At 39.6% G+C, this 20,004-nt stretch overlaps 3 protein-coding genes across 3 annotated transcripts; all 3 read left to right on the top strand.

Annotated features, from left to right (window-relative positions):
* Window positions 1–1,342: 1,342 nt before the first annotated feature.
* LOC146471840 (E3 ubiquitin-protein ligase RNF14-like) lies at window positions 1,343–4,670 on the top strand. The gene is made up of 2 exons (XM_085120842.1): window positions 1,343–1,697; window positions 2,542–4,670. The coding sequence occupies exons 1-2, from the start codon at window positions 1,344–1,346 to the stop codon at window positions 3,601–3,603; spliced, it is 1,416 nt and encodes a 471-aa protein (XP_084976968.1). The 5' UTR covers window position 1,343; the 3' UTR covers window positions 3,604–4,670.
* A 1,660-nt stretch (window positions 4,671–6,330) lies between these two features.
* On the top strand, window positions 6,331–14,120 carry LOC146471839 (GH3 domain-containing protein-like). Its single transcript, XM_085120416.1, has 8 exons — window positions 6,331–6,418; window positions 6,547–6,947; window positions 7,965–8,143; window positions 8,716–9,065; window positions 9,514–9,644; window positions 10,049–10,251; window positions 10,907–11,323; window positions 12,083–14,120. Exons 2-8 carry the CDS (start codon window positions 6,584–6,586, stop codon window positions 12,296–12,298), a joined length of 1,860 nt encoding a protein of 619 aa, XP_084976542.1. The 5' UTR covers window positions 6,331–6,418; window positions 6,547–6,583; the 3' UTR covers window positions 12,299–14,120.
* A 1,946-nt stretch (window positions 14,121–16,066) lies between these two features.
* Window positions 16,067–17,999, top strand: LOC146471838 (melatonin-related receptor-like). Its single transcript, XM_085120405.1, has one exon. It carries the CDS (start codon window positions 16,750–16,752, stop codon window positions 17,896–17,898), a length of 1,149 nt encoding a protein of 382 aa, XP_084976531.1. The 5' UTR covers window positions 16,067–16,749; the 3' UTR covers window positions 17,899–17,999.
* The last annotated feature ends 2,005 nt before the right edge of the window (window positions 18,000–20,004 follow it).

The following is a 20,004-nucleotide window of genomic DNA, read 5'->3' as shown; positions in this document are numbered from 1 at the left end:
CGGCCGCAATCGTTATTTGGGTGTTCGCGTGAAAAGTGTTTCGTGGCAGGCAAAAGCGTTGCGTAACGACCCAAAGTTTATGATCGGAAATCGTTTTCCATTAGTATGAGCCAATCGATAATAGCCTGTGTAGCTGGCGGTATTGTAGGCGCGCGCGAAATAAATTTTTGGCGACGGAGCCGCTAGAAGCGAGTGGCGAAGCCTCGAGGAGAGTGGGGAGGGAGACTGAATTTCTCCCGGCTCCGCCGCCAAAACTTTATTTCGCTCGCGCCTACAATACCGCCAGCTACGCAGGCTAATCGATAATTACATTAGCAGTTCACTTATTGTCGTCGACATCTGACTGGCAAAGTCAGCGAAGTGTTGCGGATGCTGTTCAGTACAGTATATCACTGAAATATCGGATGAAAGAGGACTTTCTGTATGTTGCTCCGGAAATGAACAAAGTATGGCTCAATTCCGTTGAACGAAAAGCTAAACACGGTCTATACTGCAAGTAGTCCATTTCTGGATCGAGCTAAAGAAGGAAGGCAAAAGAAGCTAGCTAGCGCCGGAACCAGCTTTCTCTCTCCTTCCCGAGTTTGCCCTCTCGAGGGGAGTACTAGCGATCTAATACCGATCAGTTTGTGAACGATGTTACTCTGTGTCAGTCCCTGTTTCAGCACTTCAGATTGGTGTGTTTGGGGAGCAACACATCAGGCCCAATTGTTCAAAGAGTGGATAACTTTATCTCCAGTGGATCAAATGTATTGCTTGGAGTACATTTTATCCGTTGGACTCTGAACAACCAGGCTTCAGTTGTTCAAAGGCCGGATAACTTTATGCTGTGGATAAGTCACTATCCGACACTTTCAATCTGTGCAAAGATTTCAGTATTTCCTCTTGTACAAGCGAATACAGTCGACTCCCGATAACTCGAACCCTCACTAACTCGAACCTCGCGCTAACTCGAACCAATTTTCCTTTCCCTTCAGGTCATTTTCTATATAATTTTACCCTCGATAACTCGAACTTCCGATAACTCGAACCTTTTTCAATTTCCCATGAAGGTTCGAGTTATTGGGAGTCGACTGTATGCACACTCTAACCTATTTACAACAGGATGTAATAAATTAAACAATAATTTCCAGTGAAGGGTAAATGTAAATTAAAGAAAAGCCGAACTAATAAAATTGGCAAGAAGTTTGGACAATCCAAATAGCTCTAAGGCTAATAAAGCGGATGGCCCAATACTTTATATCATAGTAGAGGTTTTTTGAATGATGATGCATGATGATAGAGAGAGGACCTTTTACGGTCTCCTTCACTGAGTGAGGACTGGAATCTAGTGTTTTACAAACAAGATGGCGGACGAGGAAAATCAAGAAGATGAGTTACTTGCTTTGGCCTCAATTTACGACGAGCGAATCTTTTTTCAGTCCTCCGAAGAAAAAGGAGGACAGTTTAATGTTTTCCTCGAGTTACCAAAGCCTTTTAAGCTCACAGTACAGTCCAGATATCTACCAAAAGGTTCTAGAAGGCAGAAGAATAGAACGAACGAACAGTCCGCCAGCGTAGCACAGGAAAGCGATGATTACGAATTGCTTGAGGTACAGCATCTTCCTCCGATCGTACTGAATTTCAGATTTCCAGAAGATTATCCTTCCAAGAGCCCTCCACTGTTTACTCTGTCATGTAAGTGGTTGACTGTTTTTCAGGTAAGTTTAAAGCAAATCAATTAAGCTTATAAAGCTTAAAATGTAACTTAAATAATAAGTAAGCTTGATACGTATCCGAGTTTATAGTTGTTAGGTTTTGGAGATAAATGCAGCCCGTCCGATAATAATTGCTAACAAGTTAACGTTGGGAAGGGAATTGTTTTTTATGCATCAGGCATTTTCTAGCACTGCCCCCGCCTTAACTTCCCAAAGGAGCCGGGGGAGGGGAGGGGGGCTGTCAAATGCCCTGAGTTTTTCAGTAACCTTGCATACAGAATTTTTAGAGGCCAAACTTCATCATGTAGCTTAACCAACTCTCAAGCATTTATCCATAAGTGTTGCACCTGTGGATCAAAAACATCGATTTCACACATGCTTGCCAATTATTAACGCCTGAATTTACAAATCCATACAATTAACAGTTTCTTAACCAAACAGCATGTAAATTCAATTTCTATTAAAAAAAATGATAATCCCATAAATGACAATGCAAGTTGTGTATTACAAACTCTAGGGCTGTCTTTTACAATATTTGTATATATCTCCAACAATGTTCAGAAATCAACACAACATCTTTGGTAAATATGTCAAGAAATTGTCTTAGCATCTTTGCAAATATGAGTGAAATGGAGACAAAAATATCACAAATTTGACTCAGGAAATGTTAGCAGGTGTATCTTCATGTTCATAATAAACTCTTCATCTTTATTATGGGCTCCGCCTTCATGTATGTTGCAGATACTTTGTTTTCTTTAATGTCCATAGTATGGAGGTTCGACTTTATAATAATTTTTATTATAATTTGTAGATTTATTTTATTTACCTATACACATATTCTCAACAGCTGTCCAAGCTTTGCAAATGTCTTGATGAAATGTGGTCAGAAGATGGCGGTGGAGAAGTTATCATGTTTAGATGGCTCCAATTTCTTCTTGACGAGACTCTCACTACATTGAATGTAGGGAGTCCATTTCCTTTGCGGTTTAGGAAAGCTCATGGACAACGAAATGTAAAAAGGAGAGGAGATGAAAGAGCTTTCCAAGATGTTGCTTCATACTACAACTTAGTTGACGCCATCCTGGAATATGACCAACAGGAGAAAAGAAGAGTTTTCAGTAGCAGTTATTTTACATGTAATGTTTGCTTCTGTGAAAAGCCTGGCTCATTGTGCATTGAATTCCATGACTGTGGACATGTATTTTGTGTAGATTGCATGCGTGGCTACTTTAAAGTTCAAATTGAGGATGGTGCTGTGTGTGCACTGAACTGCCCATCAGAAAAGTGTGAATCACAGGCCCTTCCATCTCAAGTCAAGGAACTCGTTAGTCCAGAATTGTTTGCTAAGTATGACCGATTTTTGCTTCAATATAGTCTTGATGGAATGTCAGACATTGTCTATTGTCCCCGCCCATCATGCCAGAGTGCCGTAATGCTTGAAAGTGAGTCATCAATGGGCGTCTGCCCTTCATGTTCATTTGCATTCTGTGCATTTTGCAAGCACACCTATCATGGAGTCTCTCCATGCGTCATCAAAAGTGACGACATAAGGAAGCTTCACAACGAATACATGACAGCTTCAAGCCAAGAAAAAGAATTACTAGAGAAGCGGTTTGGAAAGCGACGGCTACAACAGATGGTAGATGAAGTTGTATCCGAGAATTGGCTTTATTCAAATGCAAAGCAATGTCCAAGCTGCAAAGCAAGTATTCAAAAGATTGATGGATGTAACAAAATGACTTGCTTCAAATGTCGAGCCTACTTTTGTTGGTTGTGTATGGCAAAACTTTCTCGCAGCAATCCGTATCAGCATTTCAATTCACCTGGAAATGAATGTTTTAACAGGTTGTTTGAAGGTGTCGAGGATAATGATGATGATGACGACGATGATGACTGGTGGAATGTATAAAATTAATTAGCTACCGTAAGTTCATATTAATAGGAATGTCTCAAAGGTATTCAGGGCTCCCTCACATTCAATCAATCAATCAATCAATCAATCAATCAATCAATCAATCAATCAATCAATCAATCATTTTATTTTATTTGCCCATTTTAAGGTAATTACATGAAGTAACATCTATAGATTAAATAATATTATACTTGGGCAGGAGCTCTCAGCAGACCCTGTAGACCTTTACAAGGAGAGCCTGTTATAAAGCTTACAGAAAAACTGTAAAGTTTTTTAATTACGCATGGTTGTCATATATAAATAAGCAATGGTGCCGATCATGTAATGTTTAAAAAGTGAGCAGGAGTGTTTAATCACCACAAGGCACAGCCGAGTGGTTTTTTGGAAATTAGCATATGAGAAAAACACCGCGTACTAATGAGGAGTGTTTTATCAGCTGATAAAACGCCGTATACTAATAAGGAGGAGGTTTATGGATATAAAGTCACTCCATGTGATGTATTAATAATTATTTGACCATTTGATAGGTCAATGGGCTTATGAACTATTAATGAGTTTTTGAAATCTTAATAAAAATAGTGAAAGAGTGGCTGTTCTCAATTACTGATTTTCAAGCAGACCTAAGATTCATTCAGTTTGAACAGATGGTCTCATTACTTATTTCAGCTTGATCATGTGATAAACTTTTAGGTCCCAAGTGATCATTGGAAATCAAGCCTATGGGATTAAAGAGAAAGAAGTAGATAAAATAAAACATCAGGCCCCTAAAACAATGTTATTTTATTATAGGTAAAATATAATGTGATTTGAGGCCATACTGTGTAAGCATAATACATTTCACCTTGTCAAATTACCGTCATAAAGGGCTATTGTGCCTTCGATTTTATAGATCTACCCAAAGAGGTGCTTAAGCTTGCTCTTATAAAAAGATTACACGTGAAAACGTAATCTCTATTGTTAGATGGTTACTAACAATTGGTATTCACTCAAGGAATTAAGACTGGATTTTAGAATTATGTTGCAGTGCTTAATAAATGTACAGTGTATATGTAGATGTATGCTAATACCTCTGTGATTGTTTCTCCATGTAGGTCAACAAAACTGTAGACTGAATGATACTGCAATGTTTCAATTTAGCATACTTCTACCAATAACCAATCTCCTTTGAATGTATTCTTGCTATTAAGTGCCCCTATTATGTAAACGCTCGTATTCCAATAAGTGCCCATTTCAATTAGGGCACCTATTATGTAAACGCCTTTATTCCAATAAGTACCCCTATTTTAATAAGCAAGCACCGCTATTTCATAAGCGCCCCTATTCAAGTAGGTCTGTATATAGTCAGAGACCGCTGCAAGAAACGTGTCTTTCTATTGATGCCTGTCAGTATTTATATCGTCATTGGCTATGATCGAAGAGAGTTTAATTGCTGACAGAGCCGTACGCAGACCCTGAAAGTCGCCTTTTGCGTACTCGTAGACAGATCTCAGGGTTTTTGGTGGGGCTTGTATAAAAGCGTTTAACTGGAAAATAATGACTACAATGGTCTGTAAAGACTCCCCGTATTTTTTGGAGACAATTATGACGGTTACATTGACACGGTTCGGCACGCTCGTGATTACAAGGTGAAGTGTGTTGTTGCCACGAGTGGGTTTTTTATTGAGATCTCCATGTCAAGAGGTGGTCGTGAAGGGTTTCAATAAAGGCTAGTTAGTTTCAACACACCCGATGCGCTGTCAATGGAGTCTCAGAGGATGTCTGCCCCTAGACCATACGAGACAGATCCCTTTCGTTGGCACCTCAGTTCCACCCTAATGACTTAAACTAAGATTCCGCCATGTATGATACATGACAATGTAGTCATTTTGTCTTCCATGTGGTACGTTTTTGAGGTTTGGGCATGCCCACGGGCTAAAACGACTTTTCTCTCCCTCACTGTCTTGTCGGGGACAAGGTATCGGAAAGCAGCGCGGAACCATCTTCAGCTCAGTGGCATAAGCGAACCGCGGGCCGAAATGTCGTGGTACAACGCTCCGGCAAAGTGTCCAGAGCTGTCGGCTGTATTTTTCTCTCTTTTTCAGCCATTTTGATATTAAGGCTGGCAAGTTGCCCGAAGACATCGCAGGGAAAGAAGCGTTTCATTCATGTCCCTTGTCATGTCCTTGTCAAATTGTCGACGGGTATTGTGTACTATTCATAGCCTTTAAGCCAATTCTGCACATTTAAACACGTTCCCTTAAAAATATAACATCGATAAATACATTTACGCGCAGCCCTCAGGTGTCCAAGATCGAGGGCCAGTTTCACAGGAAATTCCTCCGCGAATCTGGAGAGATTTTCGGAATATGTCAGGGAAACATGAAATAATTACGGCAGAGCATAATATTAAAACTCGGGAAATTCGAAATTTTTTCCGCGATTGAGAGGATATTCCAAATTTCCGGAAAAGGGTAATTTTATCGGACAAAAATTCCTGGAGAAAAAAAAATGCCTCCACCGGCGCCTTTTTTAGAAAGGCCTGATACTCAGGTTATATGAGCTCCGAAAACATAATTTCTTTTCTCCCTTTGGGGCTCTGAAGAGAATATAAGATTGTCCAAAACAGAACTTCGTGTATTCGCAAGTCCATCCTTTTCCATCGGGTTAGGCCCCAGACCCCAAAACGGGTTTTTGGAAGTGTCGCCTGCAACTTTTGAACAATCCATTGCTTGCGGCTCTCTCTCAATATTTTACTATTACATAATGCAGGAGAGCTAGACGGATAAACAGAGGATTGTACACCACGAAGATGTAGCCCTTTCCGGCTGTATATGTACGCTCAATAACGTGACTCGCCACCAGGCTTGACAGGCTTGCTATTAAGCAAATAACGTGTTTACTACTTAGAACTTTTACATAGCATTTACTTACTTTACGTACATTTAAGTTACCTCTTGTTAGCGTACAGATCACTGAATCTTTGGCCTAAAAGCTTAAAATGCGTGTGAAAATAGCGAGGACGACTCTTGGTGTGGTCCTTGGGCTTGCTGGGGTCTCCGTAATAGGGATTACACTTCACATACGAAGGAGAAGGCGTTCTGAACTGCACACGTATGGTTCAATGCTTCGACAGTATTTCGAATACTTCATCTTGTCCATCTTTGGCACGCGAATGAGAAAAAAGTTGGAAACTGACAGCGTTAATTTCGTTGAGGTGCAGGAAGAAACCTTGCTGAAGATTCTGGAGAGTAATGTTGGCTCTGAATATGGGATACAGTACAAGTTTGGTGATATACAGGACAAGAAGCAATATGTAACTCTGCATCCATTGACAAGATACAATCATTATAAAGACTACGTTGGTGAGATTATTTATGCATCAGTCAATTCAGGTTCCCCCCCCCCCCTACCCCCTTCCAAATGCATCCTTATTGTGTGCCCTAGGGGGCCTGGTATTAGTCTACCCTGGGGCATTTGACAGCCTCATGATTTTCACTACACAATTCTGTCATTTCCTGCTGGCTAAATGTTCGAACAAATTTGATTGCCTAATTGACGAGATGCTTTTCATAAGAAAACTTAAACCATCCCTAAACGTGCAAACAGACTCAATTCTCACAAAGGTATTCACCTGAAGAACTTGTGATCCATTGTTAATATGCTAATTTGTAGAGACTGTAGAGTATAGAAATCAAATCTTTGCATCAATTTATCCACTTTGCCCTGAGAATGGTGTTACTCTGATGTTACTCGGCCGTTAACTTTAATTTTCGCTTGCTTATTTTTCAAGAAATTGTTACTGATCAAAACTTTGTCTAAGAAGGAGGAAATAGGGCTTACTGCTTGGGGGTTGGTCCAAGAGGGGTGGGGGAGGGCACTAACCTGAGTATCAGACCTTTCGAGGGGAGGGGGGATGACATTTTAGCAACTGACATAAGGCTTTTTTAACAACTTCATTGGTCTAAACTATAAAATAAGGCTACAAAGTTATATGATAACAAAGTGAAGAAAAAATAAACAAGCACACACTCACAAATTAAAGTAGTTGCCCAAGAAGGCAGGGTGTAAAAGGGATGTGAGTACCCTTGTCATAGCACCTCCTTGCCCAAATTTAGAGACATTTTGTTCTGAATGAATGGCCGGACTGATTGACTGACTGACTGACTGACTGACTGACTGACTGACTGACTGACTGACTGACTGACTGGTTGACCAACTGTCTTGCTGGCTGGCCAGCTGACTGACTGGCTGACTAGCTGATGGACTGACTGATTGATTGCTGGATAGATGGTTAGTGTAGTTTAGTTTAGTACATTCTCCAAATGTGCATCAATATTGTGTACAATTTATATACCCATGTGACTTGTTGATTTTTATAGACAAAGTCTGTCATGGAAAGAAGAATATTCTCACAGCAAAAGATCCTTACCAGATAGGCGTCACTTCAGGGACCTCTGGCAAAAGTTCCCTGCTTCCTACAGTGAATGATGTCAACAGAACATTTGTCATCAATGGAGTTTTTGTTGCAATGAATGCCATGTTTGAGGCTTATCCAAAGGTAAGAACATTGTTTGATTTGGCATCCATTGTAATGTCTTGACTTGTGTAATTTTTGTTTGCAGAACTGCACTCATCAAACTGGCACCTCCTTCAAGTTCCTAAAGTTTCTACCACAACTTATAGTGAACATGCCTTCTTATTTTATGCTCCAAAACTCTGGAACTCTTTACTACAGGCAATCAAAACATCTGAAACACTGTTTACTTTTAAAAGTAGACTCAAGACATTTCTTTTTAAGAAGTGTTTTTCTTAATTTTTTAGATATTTTTTATCTTTATCTTAATAAACCTTGTAGTATATATTAAATCTTGTAATGTTGTAATTTTATTACAAAATTTTAAATTATGTTGAGATTTTTAAACACTCCAGAAGAACATTATTATTATTATTATTATTATAATTATTATTATTATCATCATCATTATTATTATTATTATTATTATTATTATTATCATCATCATCATCATCATCATCATCATTATTATTATTATTATTTTTGTTATTGTAATAATTATTTACAAAATGCATCTTATTTCCTTAATATCCTGGGTGTCTTTTCTTCTAATGCAGTCCTATGAGCTGCAGAAAAGCTTGAAATTTTTCTACACCCCAAGATGGCGTTACACAGAATCCGGCCTCCCAGTTGGTCCAACATCCTCCTCGCCCAGTAACTCACAGAGAATCCTTCATCTCTATACAACTCCAAAAGCAGGATTTGACATCATGACTGAACCAGAAGCTTTATACGTTCACTTGCTGTTTGCCTTGAAGGACAGAAACCTTGGCACCTTAGAGGCAAACTTTGCCCAGCTTGTTTATTCAGGTCTGTATGCTCTTGAGGCTCAGTGGAAATTGTTGGTGGATGATATTGAGTTGGGGAGAGTGAATCCTGATCTGGAGATTAATGGTGATGTCAGAAGGTCAGTAATGATTGAAAATTTTCTGATGGCGGCATGCTTCTCTTTAGCACCTGTAATTTCATTGCATCTGTAAATCACCCAGCTAATTGTTTAAGTGCTAGAGTCCATTGTGTCTGTTGTTTATTCATTGCACACTCCCCTATTAATATTAATATATTTTGTTTTAGCTAATCCTGTAAGCTGTTCTAAGAGTTGTGTGGTGGCCCAAAACTTTCAGTGCTTTTGACCTGCTAATAGTAATTACAAGCGCCCTCAAATAGCATACTTGTCCTCTAAATGAACATTTCCCAGAGTTGACACCTGAACTAAGTGAACCCTTTCCATCAGCAGAAGTAACCATGGTAACATTCTCTAATAACACTCCTCCCATACACCTCCAATGCTGGTAAAAATCCCCTGGTCCATTTCGTTGTGTTTCAAGGCATTTCTTTGTAATTTTTCCCCTCAGAAAACTGGAAAGCCTTCTTAAACCTGACAAGAAACGTGCTGATGAACTGAAGACAGAGTTTGAGAAAGGTTTTAATGGCATTGTTAAGAGAATATGGCCTCATGTGAACTTGGTCCTCACATGTGCAACAGGTATTAATAACTCTTTTGACCAAGTGATCAATGTACAATTTCTCTGTACTCTATCAATACTTAGCCAAGCAAATAGGTGGTGAGAATTAAGAAACCGAAGTATCAACTTTGTGCATACCGTTTTCACATGCAATTTTCGTTCAGTTTACAAGTAAATCAAAATGACTAAGAACCACATAAATCGTGAGGGAGTCCCTCTTTTATTTGGTTTGGAGTAGGAAGGAATGAATGCGAAAGAAATTTTCCGCTGTTCCAGTTTGCTGTAAAGTTGCCAAAATTAATACCATGAAGAAACTTTTGTTCCATTTTATTTCACACAAAGAATTGTTCTGTTTCCTTAAGTGTCAGTGGAAACAAATTTAAAAAGTAAAAATTGTATCTGTTTTATTTCTTCTTCTTTTAAGGGTCCTCTGAACTGTATGCAACCAAACTCAAGGAAAAATACCTAGGCGATGTTCCGATTTATTCGCCGTTTTACGCAGCAACTGAAGGACTAATAGGAGTCAACCTGTGGCCAGAAGAAGAAAATCCCGTGTATATGCTGGTTCCACGAGCCATGTTCTTTGAATTTATTCCCGTGGAGGAAAGCAACAAGGAGCATCCAACTGTATGTGCGCTATTAAACTCCTTTAAGCACTCTAGTTAATACTTAAAAGTGCAACTTTAATTGTTTCTGGTATCAGAAGACAAGCACGCAGAGACCCCCCCCCCCCCTTTTTTTTACTTTTTACTGTTTAATTAAACATAAACTACTTGAGAAATGATCCCTATGTAAAATAGACCTTGACTGTTAAACAAATTCTCGTCAACAGAACCACAGGAAATGTATGAAAAACAGTGTGGAGAATATACGGAGTGATATTAGGGTTTAAAGGGTTAAAAGATGTTCAGTCGTCCAACGTAACCTTTCATTCGTTTTAAACGTCCAAATGTAAGGCATCAAAGCGATTGAAGGCGCCCCTTTGTCGTATCTTTATCCGTTGTGTGCGAAGTTTTAGCGTCATTGCTGGATTTCGAAAATCCTCATTTTGAATTTTTATTTACGCTGTAACAACATTAAAAAAATTCGTTTTCAAACAATGAAAAACAACGAAACCTTACATTTGTGGACAGGTTTTTTTAAATTTCGGGCGGTCGTTGTTTCGACTCCCGTCAGGGAGCGTCCCTCCCCTCCCTCCCCAACTATGCTTGTTGTCGGATGCGACACACGTAATCCTCCTTAAAATATTGTTTATCTTTATTTTTCCCCCTTATTTCCACAGACGGTTTTTGCTGAAAACACACAAGTGGGCAAACTCTATGAGCTTGTGGTGACGAACCTCAGCGGTTTGTATCGTTACAGAATAGGAGACGTTGTCAAGATCGCCCGTTTCCATAACAACTGCCCCGTAATCGAATACCAGTATCGCCAGGGACAAATTCTTAACGTCAGGGCAGAGAAGACTTCGGAACGAGTCTTTTACGACGCACTAACGTCCGCGCTCAGTGATCAAGGACAGCGGCTTAATTTTGTAGATTACACTTGCGCAGAAAGCATCATGTTTGATGATGATGATGATGATGAGAGTCACGTGATTAGAGATGATGACGTCAAGGGTGCGGCTCCGTTTTACGTTGTGTTTTTAGAGTTGAGTGGAGGAGGGCTGGGGGATGAAGAGAGAAAGAATCTGGAAACTAAGGTACGGAAATCACACGGACACGAAAGTCGATTAGAGTTGGAGAGGAGAGCGCGTGTACTTATGTAAATTTGGGCATATTTAGATGCTGTTAGCACTTAAACGGGAGAGTTTCAAATTTGAAAATATGAACCACAGGAAATAACTCCTCAGTAGCTTTCATTTGAGTGGCCTCATTTTAGAATTTCAGGCGTCCACAGGCAAAAGCTAGAACCACTTTATTTTGCATAATAAACAGTACTATAGGAAAGAAATTTTCATTAGCTTTTATCACGCTTTATTTAGGAGTGCTTTCCCAGGCTTTTAAAAGTTACACACAGTATAAGACGTAAGATTTCTCTCAGAAAGGAGAGAGAAATCCCTGACACCAGAGCCCCAGTCAGTAGTAAATAGTAAAGCTTTATTGACGGTATCACTTCATTAAAAATGCTCTTCCAGTGGGCCGTCAACATAACAAATTACAAAACTAAGATGCTAAAAAGACACTAACTGAAAGTGATAAGAACATGATCCTAGACAGCAAATACTAAAAGAAACTATTCTACAGTTAACTGCTTGAAAGAGTTGAGATATGTGTCATCTTAAAGTTTGTTACCAAGGCCATTCCACATGACAGCCCCTCTATAGTTAAACGCCCTCTTAGCAGCTTCAGTACGGGGCTAGGGCACATAAACATTGTTTGAGGAGCCTAGTACATTACACATCAGAGGTCATCAGAGGTCATTGTACCTTACTGGAATTTTTTCCAATTCTACTTTTCAGCTCGACGATTCCTTGTGTGAGTTCAGTCCTGTTTACGACTCTTTCCGACGGAAAGGCAGCATATCTCGTCTTCAGCTCTTCACAGTCAAAGAAGGAACCTTCCGAGAACTAAGAACATATCTTCTTCGTATCAACCCTTCAGCAGCCAATCAGATTAAGATACCGCGTGTTATCAAGACTAAAGAAGCCCTTGGCGTCCTTTTAAAAAATCTTTAATCCTGACTGTCTACCACTGATAAATCACAAAATTTATCTCATTTCAGTTACCTGAAATTTCGACTTGAAGGAGCCTAATACAACAACACATGAATACTTCTGAGTAGCTTTCACATGTCAGCAAGAGTTTTGATGTCAGTCATTATCCATATGCAAATGTGAGCCCCAAAGTATTATGGGTATGGTTGTTGGCGGCCATCTTGTGAAGCCCGTGTCTGTAGTTTATATTTTAAAGTTTTCGAGTAAATCCAGTATGTACATTGACGACACAATATCAAGCATTACATGAAGAGCAGAAGACAACGGTCCAAACGTCGCAATCCGCATCAAAGTGACCCAATCGTGAGGAACGATTAACTTAGCTATAAAAAAGTTTACGAATGTTTGGCTTTGTGAACAGAGTAGATAAGGTAATTTGGCCGCCGGCAAGAGATTCGAGTGCTGACGTTTCGAGCGAACCCAGCACCACAGTTTCGTTAGAAACTAACCCCCCATCAAAAAGTTTAAACCATAACAAAGGGAGTCTGAATGAAATTCAAATAACTACTTAAATGATTGAAAAGAATTTCTTAACAGAATTCAATGTTGCAGGAGTATTTTTGCTAAATTGCATAGGAAATCAAGCATCGTTCCAACGCTTAATTTGCGCAAAGGCCTGGAAACGAGGATGTTATAACTTAGCTCACGTTTCAGGGAAGTTTGCGTGATTAAACTAACTCCAGCCTCCCCTCCGTTCCTAATGGCTTCCTAACATTTGGTTAACATTGGTCTACTAACTCGTATTATTATTCCAGTCCTTTGTTAGTATTCTAATTCATTTAACATTTCATAGTACTTATCCTGATCCTCGCTTTTATTCAATAACCGCTGTTTCTTTTGTGTGTCCTTTGTCAAGTGCTATTCTATTTTTCTCGGGTATAACCATTGCATGAGCAGGTTTGTGGAGTTCGACTTCCAGTACCTTCACTAAGTCCGTCCACACTGTAAATCCATTTTCAATTGCCGATGGTATACTCCAACTTGCTTGCTAATGCCCCCCGCGCCACTTGTCAAAGACAGTAAGGTGTTATACTAAACCAAACCTTTATGCTTTCATATTTTTTGATAAGCCATAAGCAAGACCAGAATAAATGTCGGCTATGTTATATTATAACCGGGCGTTTTGTACCAGTAATATATAACTTTTTGGGTTGGATAGTTCTCTTGGAAACAGCGCGTTTCTCTTTCCTTGTCGAAACATTTGTTACAGTCTGCTTCGCTCGAACTGAAGTGCCTACGCTCCACCGCCAACTTTAACACGAGAACTTTCTCCGGCGTCTGTTTTAAAACCTCACGTGCTTTTATCTTCTCGTGTTTTCGACAAAATCATATAAGTGACATAATTATCTGTAACTTGATATAACCATGTCGTTTACATTTGTAAAACTATTAATTGTAAAATTTTAGTGGCCGTTTAATTGCTACTGGAGCAAGCTTTTAAAGGAGGTAAACCGGATGGTCATCTTTTCAGAATGCCGGTTATTCAGTTTAACATTTTATAGTTTTTACTTCGCTTGTTATTGTCGTACGATGCATTCCTGAGGAGAAGCAACTTAAAAATCGTGTAATTCCCTAAAACGAGTATGCGGTTAAAAACTCAAACAAAACCGTAATGGGATGTTTAAGTTTTGAAGATTGCCAATACGATTCAAAATCAGTTTTGCTAACAATCGGTTTTAGTTTTGCTCTAACGTAGGAGGCTTTCGAAGGTAGAGTTTCAGGTAGATTGATTTGTCTGAAAACGAAAATAAGCTTTAAAGCAAAAATAAAAGGCACAAAGGCATCCTTGTTTTTCTTTGCTAGGTTCTTAGACTTGGTAGGAGTTCTATATACATGTAATGCTGCATGTAAATAAAAAGACGAGGTTGCTAACCTTAAACTTGTTCAATTTCCAGTTTCCACGCAATGCTGGGCAACTCACAACTCGTTAATCGATCACCCTCCATTACGCAACTTATTAGGAGCTGGTCTTTACCTGCTGTTTTCGTCATTGGTTTTGCGTGATTATAAGGAAACAGGATCTCACGAATCGAAAGCAGGCCATGTTGTTGTGCGCGTATGACGTCATATTGCTGTCGGTGCAACTAGATCCAGCTCTCTATGTAGTTCACGGCCATTTGTCGATGGCGGCACAGCGAAGCTGAACTTCGCGTTTAAAATAACTGGTCTTCCCGTTGGAATTTCGATGTAAAATTTGGCGTGGTTAGTATTTATCACTTCTACTTTCCAAGGTTGAAAAAAAAAAGGGATGCAAAATTTTGATCGTAGTGGGACTTTAATTGTTTTGCTATTCGGAAAATGAAACGTGCAGGAGTATTTAACATCATTCCCATTAAAATGAGTTCTTGGATCCTTGAGAAATGTTCGATTGCTCAGACCTTGTCTAAAAATGGAAATATGAGTGCCAGTTATGACAAGGAAGGGAACTTGCTTTCTCTGGTGACTAAAATCGTCCTTTTTCTTCTACGTTTTTATCTGTGTTTTGCTACATTTTGGAAACAATATTTGCCTGTCCGGGAAGTAGAAATTTCTCTGGCTTGATTTACAAACATTTTCGTCTTTCCGAGATGCAAAATTTGCCGCTTCCGATTTTTTTTCCTTGTCCGGCTCAATGGTCAAACATTTTCTTCCGTTTAACTATAATGTTTCTGGTTTAGCGAGAGGCCAAGTTAAGTTACGTAATAACGTCTTCGTTTCGATAATAAATTGCATACACGAATACTATGATCTACGGAGCCCTCTTACGACTATCCTGCCCACGAATAACAAGGACATATGCCGTGTAGGCAGGAGAAACATCCCCTCCTTTTATCCCACGAGGGAAAAAGCGCTTTGTTTATATTATTTTCGAAATGGCATCGCTTTAATTCCAGAATAGAGCCCGGGAATCAAAGCTCTCTTAATAGCCCCCCAAATGCCTGCTTTGTTTTGTTTAGTTTCTGTTGCTGTTCATCAACACAGCACCATGTTGCCTTAGAAATGTTAATTCTCTTCGACCACTTATCAGTGTAAGGCCGGCCCTACACATGGAAATTTGTGAACGTGGGCTAAGCGCATAAAACCAGCTGAAGCTAAAGCTAAAGCTAAATCTAGCTGTTGAGATGATCGTTTGATCGCTGAAAAAAGTGCACGGTTATGGTAGCGTTCAACGGATTTACAGTTGTTTGCAATAGTTGCGACCTCGAACTAGTGTTCGCTTTGGTGATTGCTCGGTGTGATTCATCATGCTTTCAAATGATCAGAAATGATTCCCCATATACGATCGTTATACGATCGATTGAGTGATCATATAGAAATGTCCTAGGGAAAAACCCGGTGTTCTGTATTTTGCTTAAGACAATTATAAACTTTCTAATTTTTCACAGCTTTTTTCAGCCTTTTTATTTCGACGGCAATTTTGATCTGCGCTTGCAGTCGATTGTGCGATTTTAATAAAGCACCTTAACTTGAATGTGGGAAGCTGGGTCAGTCAAGTGGTTTAGAAACTTTCGACATAAAAGTGCTTCGCGTGCAGTTGATATCATGTAGAATATTTGTCGGCTTTCTTTTTCTTGTCAAGGACTCTCCAACTCTCTCTAAGAGTCACTTGAGGTGCCTCGGCACGTGTTAGTCATCCGTTCGTCACGTGTAAACTAAAAAGCCAAGCACAAAATATGTTATGTAACATAAATGTAATAATTTAGGTTCTTCCCCCACCTACGCGGGCGGAGACGTCAAGACGTATTTGGAAGCTTCTAGGAGAAAAATAGGTCACAAGATTATTGATTATTGAGGCTAGTTTGGTCTGTACATTGTCGTGTTCACTTAGTTTTCCTTAAACAAGAGACTCCACTCTTCCCGGGTGCCTAACAAGCCGAGGTAAAAAGTATGGGTTTTGGATCCCATAGTTGCTTCATTCTACTTTGGGGATTATTCAATGATTTGACAGCACCTTTTAGGGGGAATTCATCGATTTAAATTTGTTTAGCCTCAAGCAATTATCTGTTAAGTTATTATTTGCAATTCCGTCCACTAAACCACAATACTAACTAAAGTGCTAAATGACCGGCAGTATTAAAAATAAGAGACCGCGCACCCCCTTTTAAAACAAATACAAATAACAATTAAACATCGTTAATCCATTAAAAGTATATTTAAGCAGTTTCAAACGACAGGGAATCTTTCAGGCGCAAACAATATAATGACATTGAATTGCCGAAGTAGTTGCATTTATATCCTGGTTCTCAGTGATACGCGGAGCAAATGACACGTGCGCCGGATTTTGTTTATAAAAGTTCGGGGCGCGTAGGACAAGAAAGAGAATTGTTTTGGTAGCTGACAGTGAAGTGAAAGACGTCAAGCGAAGATCAGGGAATCTGCTCTCCAAACGCGGTGGTTGAAAAACGTGAAGTGTATGAACGAAACCCGAAAAGATGCAAGAAACTTGTGGGCAGTGTGAATTGCCAGATCGTTCAGAGGTATCTGCGGCTATCGAAAGGGTTATTGCAGTTGCCCTAACAATCCTTACAATGTTTGGTAACACGTTGATCATTGCTGCATTTGGCAAGAAAAAGTCATTACGAACGATTCCGAATCTGTTCGTGTTCAATTTGTCGATTGTGGACATCCTTGCTGTTTTTACAATACACCCGTTGCTTGTGGCTGTATTGATCTCCGGACGCTGGTTTCTCGGATCAGAAGCTTGTAAATACCAAGCGATTTTAAAGTCATTTCTCTTCATAAACTCTCACCTAAGCATAACGCTAATAAGCCTTAACCGATACTTCATCATTGTTCGCTACAAAAAACACTCTGCTATCTTCACCAAACATTCAACCCGTTTGTTTCTGGTCGCTATTTGGATAGTCTCCTTGTTCCTCGCTTTATCTCCCTTGATGGCCAATGAAAGAATAGAATTTCAGGCCAAAGAAGCAGTTTGTGATATCATAAGGCAGAATTCATCAACTTGCATCCTTACAACCATGGTTGGAAACACTGGTTTCATTATAACCGTCTGCTTAAACTTCGCGATTTTTATGTCGGTTCGTTCACATCGCAGACAAGTTTCTTTTACATTGAACCAAAACAGTGTACCTTTACAATCTAGAAGTGATCGCGGCGAAGCTTGTAGATCTGACTTGCATAGGAGGCGAACTGTAATTTCAATCCAAAAAGAACAACTTTACATTGCAAGAAAAGTCATTATTGTAATAAGTTTATATACCCTCTGCTGGTTACCTCAAGGCATTCTGAAAAACGTAAGGTTGGCAAATGTGCAACTTCCGCGCGAAATCTGGATGGCTTCGACGTTTTCCATGCAGCTGAGTTCCCTTCTTAATCCAATCCTGTACGGAATGCTCAACAGAAAATTCAGGAAGGTCATTTTCGAGATGCTGGGGATTCAAAAAAGGAATTTTGTCCAAAGCACTGTTATAGCCACGAACTTTCACACTACTGGGTTCGTACACGTGCGGGTAAAACAACCTTTTACTGTTGAAGGATGTCTTGTCAAAAATACAACACTGTACAAGGCTAGAAATCCTACGAGGGATCAATTAGAAATAGATGAAGAAACTTCGTAGTTTTTGATGTAACCACAAAATCATGAAATTTGCTGACATGGACCTCTTCTCTCTCCTTTACTAAACTGAGTTTAGTTCAACTGAGCAAACTTACTATGCGCATGCGCTGAAAGCTTATACGGGGAATTCGAAAAACGTAATATCGCTGTTTTTTTTTTGTCTAGCTATTTGAATAATATTTCGACGATTTGTAATCACTGCACGGGATTAAATTTGAATGTGTTTGACCATATATTTTGCCGGCATGCATAGTCGTTCTCTTAGTTTTGCCAGCTTAATTTCGGTTCTGTTTATGTAGGTAACCTAATACAGTCAACTCCCTTTATTGCGGACACCCTCGGGACCGCGAGTTAGTGTCCTTAATAGCTGAGAGTCCGTAATAGCGGTAATTTATTTAGTCAAACCTCTGTAATTTATTTTTACCAGGGATTTAGCTGCTGTCCGTATTATCGGGGTGTCCGTAATAGCGAAGTGTCCGCAAGGCGAGAGTTGACTGTATTCGGTAAACATGTATCTCTTGAGAGCTACGTAACCTATTGCTGTAATAAGCATTTGTACTGATTTAAGTGGTTGAAAAAAATGTGTCTAAAGTAACTCGTATTTGCTTTGGTTTTGCTTTACTTCGTATTGTGACTGGTTGGTTAGGAAAATATGCCCTACTTTTCAACCAATGAAACGCGAAACCATAATCACTCGTGACTTGGTCGCACACATTTTCCCGCGCTTTACGCTGGTCACATGTATTTGTTTTGAGATCTGATTGGTTCGTGGCGCTGTTTGCATCTCTCGTGATTGGCCATTGATTTGGTTAAACTTTCGTTGGGTTTTGCGACTCTCAATTAAAAATCACTCTCTATATTTTATAATCTACGACCTACTTAACTACATTACTCTTCTTATAAGGCCCTGTAAATTTGGTACGAACTGGTCACGTAGCTTTTGTTATAATGGTTCTATTCTTTAGAACAATCCCTCCATTAATAATGAATCACTTTTCTGTATCACACTCCCACAAGGCAAATAAGTAAACCAGGGCGAACGAACTTCTCTCGTCTTCTCTCTCCAGTCTCCGCGCTGTTATTATTCGTTTTGCATCACATTTTTCTTTGCGCCGCTGCATACTTTTTTTTTTTAATTACTTTATTTAACAGTCAAACACACATTACAGAGCTGTCGTATACGCTGCATACTTTTTGAATGCTTGGAACAGGCTAGGGGAATCAAACACACGACCTTTGTGACACAGGTAAAGTGCCAATCTCGTCCCCAAAGCCTTCGCTACCCTAGTCTAGCGGAACGGGATCGTAGCCTCTGGGAACGATACTCAGCCGGCTTAATCTCGTACCCCGATCTCAGTCGTCGGTTCGGGAATGTCGAAAGACCGTGGGAGATCTGGGTACGAGATTACAGCCGGCTCTACCGACTGAGCTAGCTGCCAACTGGGAGCTGGTCATTTTGTGAATTCTTGATAATACCGTGAAGGATGACTAAATTGGAACAAGATCCATAAAGGTTAATAGTTGTTGTTGTGTTTATTTGACCTCAAACAAATCTTTGTGATTGCTTTTCATTGATATGAGGTGTAGGTGGTTATATTTCCTTTTGTGCAACACCAGGGGAGGGCGCTTAGATATATTCTCCTCAGAAAAAAAAAACCCCAAAAAACAGAAATTTTGTAAATAGTTACCGACGAAAAAGAAATTACAGTCGTTTAGAGATGATAAATTTGTCTGAGTCAAGTTTTTCTTTAGGGCGAGAATCGGTGTTCTTATCGTGTCCGGCAGATTGTTCCAGTGCTTGGTGGCAATGTAAGCCTTGGAAGGACAAGCAGAGATTGCAGTCACTGTCTCGTAGATGAGACTGGTTCAGGATTTGAAATGAAGGCATTATCTTTGGTGATTTTCTTTATCTTCGTGACCTATATGTTTTCCTGTTTTCCATTATTGTAGCTTAATCAACAAAGAGTTTAATAATCGAGGAAAAACAGTACTTCGAATAAGTTTTTCGAAGAAGGTAATATTCGTGTCCGCCTTTCTCGGCTGGGAGGACTGGGACGGTATAATTTGGCGCGAGCTGAAAATAAATTCAAATAAGTCACGTGTTTTT

This window comes from Pavona decussata, unplaced genomic scaffold, assembly GCF_977016875.1.
Source record: "Pavona decussata unplaced genomic scaffold, jaPavDecu1.1 SCAFFOLD_102, whole genome shotgun sequence".
NCBI classification, from domain to species: domain Eukaryota; kingdom Metazoa; phylum Cnidaria; class Anthozoa; order Scleractinia; family Agariciidae; genus Pavona; species Pavona decussata.
This window is presented reverse-complemented; position numbering and strand designations above follow the sequence as displayed.